Source organism: Akebia trifoliata, chromosome 8 (genome assembly GCF_017979445.1).
Source record: "Akebia trifoliata isolate Shusen 1 chromosome 8, ASM1797944v1, whole genome shotgun sequence".
NCBI lineage: Eukaryota > Viridiplantae > Streptophyta > Magnoliopsida > Ranunculales > Lardizabalaceae > Akebia > Akebia trifoliata.
Window position 1 is genome coordinate 10,293,241 of NC_141382.1, and position 6,311 is coordinate 10,299,551.

The 6,311-nt window shown below is 35.0% G+C and overlaps 1 protein-coding gene across 1 annotated transcript; it reads right to left on the reverse strand.

Moving 5' to 3' along the window:
- Nucleotides 1–546: 546 nt before the first annotated feature.
- On the reverse strand, nucleotides 547–6,106 carry LOC147396036 (epoxide hydrolase 2-like). The gene is made up of 4 exons (XM_086452223.1): nucleotides 5,773–6,106; nucleotides 5,029–5,211; nucleotides 1,344–1,582; nucleotides 547–1,011 (listed from the first exon to the last, which is right to left on the reverse strand). Exons 1-4 carry the CDS (start codon nucleotides 6,052–6,054, stop codon nucleotides 765–767), a joined length of 951 nt encoding a protein of 316 aa, XP_086308349.1. The 5' UTR covers nucleotides 6,055–6,106; the 3' UTR covers nucleotides 547–764.
- Between the last annotated feature and the right edge of the window lie 205 nt (nucleotides 6,107–6,311).

Here is a 6,311-nt window from a genome sequence, read left to right on the forward strand (position 1 = left end):
TCAATAAAAAAAAAAAACAGAGAACATTCTCATCTATCATTCTCTTCATTCCTTTAGGGTCTTAAAGCATTTCTTGAAATTGATGGGCATTTGATAAAAAAATTGCTTCATTAAGCTTTATATTGTGTTTGAATACACATAATCTTTACTGTTATAATAAGAAAAGGCCTTTTTCTGCTATGTGCATTTTTAAACCATTCACCACTTATCATCCTATGCTTTATCCCCTCCATTTTTCTCTCTCCAAACTCTAGACCTTCCGGTTAAACTTGAAACAAGTTTTCTATAAAAATAGTACAGTTGTTGAAATAATATAGTTGAGATCCACGACAAGTACAAGAAAACAGATAATTTTATTTTTCCATGCAATTGGCCTGGCCTAACAACTTATATTAAAATATGTTACATAATAATATTATAAGTATCTAGAATGTGCCAGCTAAAATGTGAAATGTGTCATTTTCTTAATTGTAACTAAAATGAAGATCAACACAATTTTGAATGAGAAATGTTAAACAGACACACAGAAACATAGAGCAAGAGAGATGAAAAACAGGTCATATTATTGCACTAAATATGAAAAACAAGTTGAATCCATGTCTAAATATTCTTCTGCAACCTTCAACACATGAGAATCAGATTTATTGTATAAGAATACAAAACGCTGCTCCTAGAGATGAACACTCTGAGCCTTATTATAAGAGAGATTGGAAATGTCACAATAGGACAATAGTGAGGCATCCCGAATGGACAAACGAAGAAGATCAAAACTTCTTGATGAAGTCGTAAATATGAGCACTGATTTCTTCAGGCTTTTCTTGCTGGATGAAGTGAGCAACTCCTTCCATTACAACTACTTCCTTCAGGAACAGCACGTCTTTCTTGAATCCATCTCCATTTACATATTCTTTTATACCCGGCATACCATACACCAGATCCAAGTCACCTATAATAAACTTACTTGGTACTTTTACTTGTGCCCCGGTCCATGGTGCTGTGAGCTCCCAAGTTCTGCCAATAAATAAATAAATAAATAAATAAATAAATATGGAAATTATTATTCAAGGTAGGGCTGTCGATGGGCGGATCAGGCCATGTTTCATTAAGCCCAAAACTTAATTGAACCCATATAGGCTCGGGCTGAGTTTCAAGCTCAGCCCACAACAAATACTCTAAAATGAAAGGAATGTGGCAAAAAGAAATTGAATCTAGATTGAACATGGAACAATTACATAAATAAAATTTAATCTCACGAAACAAGACAAAGTTCTTAGGCTGCTTATTCTTGGTCTTTTATTTTGTTTTTAAATGAAGATTTAAACCAAAGTTTGTGGCGAACATACAGGTCAAAAGCTCGGTAGTAATTGAATCCTCCAGTGAAGCCTTTTTGTTCAAATGTGCTAGCAAAATAAGTAATGTCTTCTTCAGACAACCAAGAAGGTAAGGGAATCGGAGCATTAGGCGGAACTCCAAGTCCTGCTTTGGGTATCATGAGTGGACCTGGATCACGTAAAGTTAGGAAGAACTTCATTACTGTTGCAGCACCAACACGAGCAAACTCGGCTTCCATCTCTCCAGGTTCCTACAACAACAGAATTAAGTAAAATATACTTGATCAGCTGAGTTTTATACTCATGTAAGGATAGGACGATAGGTAAACATTGAAGCAGCAAAAACAGTTAACAATAGGAGTTACACAAAATAATTCATAGTCATTGCCCCCGTACTCCCACCTTCCGAGCAGGGGGCTGCTAGCCCCCATCCAACCCCCCAGTGAGCTCAACACCAAGCTCAACTGGTGAGCATTGTGTTAAATGATGAACAATACTCCTGGCTGACTAATACCATTAAGCTCCACAAACCATAACAATCATCACCATATTAAAAATAAATAAATAAATAAATTCTGATAGAACCTGTAGTATGAAAAGTGAAGTCCAATTACAGTCCACAAAAAATTTGGGAGGGGGGAGGGGCATAGGAAAATGATGCAAAGATGAGAAAATTATGAGGGTGTGACCTGTAGAATTAATAATGAATTGTGTTGCGAGATGTCTAGTATTCCTAAGTTGGGCTTGGGTTTCAAGCAGGGGCGGATTTAGAGTGGGGGTTGTGGGGGCATTTGCCCCCACAATAATTTTCAAAGTCTACGAATTAGTGATTTATAGCAACGGATTTTAGCGGTGGATAAAAAAATGGGCCACTATTGCCCCCACCAATTTTTTTTTTCCAATCTTAGTTGCCCCCACAACTTCTTTTTTTTTTTTTTTCTTTCACTCTTAGTTGCCCCACAAAAAAATTTCTACTCTTGATTGCCCCACATGGGCAAAATCCTAGCTCCACCCCTGGTTTCAAGAGGCCAATTCAGAAGTAAAAGGGAGTTTTTTTAGGGTAGGGGCTTTAGCTCGAAGGAAATTTGCTAAACCACATAGAACCTAGTGTTCTTTGGATGTGTATAACTTTTCGATCTGATTCTTGTTTTGCTTCTGCACAACAAATGAACAAGTGGAGGGGAACTCCTAAACTGTTATGTGCTCTAGATGTGTTGACTAAACTAAAAAAAATAAAAAAATGTTTTTACAAGACAACTGTTGGGAAATAGTTGTTAAGATGACATTCTTCATTTTATTTAATAAATCGTCAAAAAAAAAAATAATAATAATGTAAATGTTAAAAATTAAGAGCATAACATTCTAAATCCGTCATTCACAATAAAAAAATCATCACTATTGTCGTTGGAAAACCTAAAACGTGAAGAAGATGAGAAAATGGTAGTTTAGGTATTTCAAAAATATTATAATGTGAGATGAGGTCCAAGGAATATTAAGAAAATATCCCTCCACCAAGGTCCTTTAAGTAATTTTCCCTTTTCTTAAGTAGGGTCTTTACGCTTTAGCATGGTATTTTGAAAAGAAATGATGGGTGCCCATGTCGGTGGCAATTGTACTTCTTAGTCATAAAAAGACAAGTATATAACAATTATTTTGTGGGTCCTGTTACTTTAAGGGTGGCGTTCGGCAACCAACATTAGGGAGCCAACACGTTTGTCCTATGTGGCTTAAAAGTTTCGGATTGAGTTGATTTTTTGTGAGGATGATCTCTGTGGAGGAATAAAATCGTCTCTCATCCGGATCATTCATCTGCACTATCAACACGTATTCCGAGGTAAACACGTGATATTATTTAAAGAATATTCTATCTTATTAAGGAAGAATCCCAATTTAAAAGGATTCTTCCCCTTTTTTATGTAATTGTTAATTTGAATAAGAGCAATATGATCAATTTTAACATAATTAGGATTATGACTCTTTTTAGGATTTTTCTATTTAAAAGCCTTGAAGCTATTGTACAAAGGAGGAAGGTAGAGGAAGAGGGAGAAGAGGTTATGTAACTGTGAGATCTATAGTGAAATAGCTCCTCGAGTCTGTGAAAGTAGGCACGCTTGCCGAACCACAAAAAATCTTTTTGTGTTTTTTTTTTTTCTTTTTCGTTATTTTTTCATTATTTCTATGATTTATTGGTAAATGATCTTGTTAAAAATCAAATCTCGAGGTCAATCACAAAAATGACCTCCACAATCTCTATGGTTAAAGATCATCCTTACCAAAAAGCAGTCGAATTTGAAATTTCTAAGTCCATCAAAAGTTGTTTACAAATTTTTGGTAAAAAATTAACGGTCCATAGAGATATCTCATCCTCACCAAAAATCGGTTCAATCTAAAAAATTTAAGTCACATAGGGGAAACGTGTTGACTCTCTATCGTTGACTGTCTCACCAAAAATCAATTCAATTCAAAACTTTTAAGTCACATAGGGCAAATGTGTTGACTCTCTATCGTTGGCCACCTCACCAAAAATCAGCACAACTCAAAACTTTTAAGTCACATAGGACAAACATATTTTGACTCTCTATCGCTGATCGCCTCACCAAAAGCCAGTTCAATTTAGGGGTGCACATGGTTCGGATTGGTTATGATTTTGACAAAATTGGAACCGAACCAAATATGATCGGTTCTACAAATTTGGAACCAATCCAATCCAAACTTGGTTAGGATTGGTTTGGATCGGTTCTTGGTTCTCATACTTTCAAAATAGAAAAACTAGTAATTTTTGTTTCAAAAAAAGAATCCTTTGGAGCATATCATAAATAATGCCTATTTTTAAAATGAAAATGATTTTATGATTAAATTTTGATTGAAATCTGTATAAATTAAAAATTAGAGAAAGAATAAAAAAAAATTATAATTTTAAAATTGGTATTTTGGATGGATTTGTTAATCCATATATAGTAGATTAACGAATCCAAATCTAGGTTCGTATAGTATATTTCATCTAACAAACATGGCATAAAGGTTCTCGTAAAAAAATAAAAATTCAAACTCTTTGAAAAAGTTTTCCATAAATGAGTTGATCCATTTAAGAGTCGAGAGAGAGATGTGTGTACATTTTTTATGAGTTTTTGTTAGAAAAAAAATGGAGGAGATGAAATTGAAGACTTTGATGAGTTACCTTTTCGTAATATACTAACACAGTTGAGAGAGAGAAACAGATGATAGAAGAACGAAACTAAGAAAGAATTTTATTTTTAAATATATATATATATATATATTATAATAGATACTTCGGTTTAGTTCGGTTCTCGGATTGGTTCGGTTCTATTATACCCCTAATCCGAAATCAAACCAAATCAATCGGATTTTTTTATATACAATCCGCACTCGAACCAAACCATGTTCAATCCAAACCAATCCAATCCAAAAGGCTTCTGATTGGTTCGGCTCTCAGATTTACCCAATCCAATGTGCACCCTTAGTTCAATTCAAAACTTTGGAGTCACGTAGGACAACCGTCTTGACTCTCTATCGCTGGCTGCCAAACCTGACCCTTACTTTAAAGTTTGAATACCAAATAAATAAAACAAGAGACAAAGTACTCTCGAGAGGTACAACTCCATGTGTGAAAAAAGGATTAAAAAAAAAAGGCTTTGTTGTTGTTGTTAGGGTTGGTGTAAAGTGCAGGAAAGATCACCTGGAATCTCAACATGTAGTAGTCGTCACCAAAGAGGGTCCGAAAGCCCTTTAGAAAACTCATTGAAGGATTTCGATGCAAAACAGGGACGCTTAGGTTCACCAAAGCCTTAACCCGGTCCGGTCGAAACAAGCATATATGCCAAGCCATGAATGCACCCCAATCATGTCCCACCAAAAACACCTATTATTAACAACCATTAAAACAATCAGAATCAATGAATCAATTTTGGATTATTAGAGAATCACTTCTCCTTGATAAGAAAAAGGGTTTTTCTTTTACAATTTAGGAGAAATAACCAAAAAAAAAGAAAAAAAAAATTAAATTAGAGAAAATTGTGAAATTCTCATTTCAGCAAATTATTTATTTTAATTCCAAAAATTGTAAATTACCAGTATTTGGAATTAATTCTCATTTCCTATTCGGTAAAAGTTTTAATTTTGAAAACGATAATTTGCCGTTTTCAAAATTAAAATCTGATGCCAGATTTCAATTTTTGAAGAAAGATGGTATTAGCACACGAACTTTTACTTATATAATACACCAACCCAATTCCAAAAGATTGGTGTGTTGTAAGTAAAAGTTGGTGCAGTAATAGAATTTTTCTTCTGGACAAGGGTATATACTATATTGACAAGGTTATTTTTGTAATTTAACTTCAAATTTTTTTCCTCCTCACTTTTTTATGATCTTGATAGATAAACCGCATAATAAAATCAGATTTTAGAATCGGAAATGTCTCACTTGGTCTTGACCAAGGGCGTCGATGAGGGAGATTATATCGCCAATAATATGGTGAACAGAGTAGGCTTGGAAGGAAGGTGGAGCATCAGTTCCGCCATAGCCGCGCATATCAGGAGCCACAGCTCGGTAGCCATGAGAAGCGAGGGAGACAATCTGGTGACGCCAGGAGTACCAAAGCTCAGGAAAGCCGTGAAGTAGGAGAACAACTGGGCCTTGTCCTTTCTCTGCTATGTGCATGTTTATGCCATTAACTGCAATCATTCTGTGCTCTATCCCCTCCATCTCTCTCTCTCTCTGTCTCTCTCTCTCTCTAACTTTTAACTGCTATCGTTATGTGCTCTCTCCCCCACTAACTTCTACTTAAAAGCATATCAATATTTCCCCTAGTTCCTTATTAATATTGAAAATTATTTAATAGACCCTGTTGGAGGAGTTCCTTTCTAGATTGTCCCTAATTTTCTTTTGGGCGGTAATTTGATTCTACTAAATGAGGAGTCGTTTTTTACTCTCTGACTCTGCTTGCCACGTCAACCATAGAA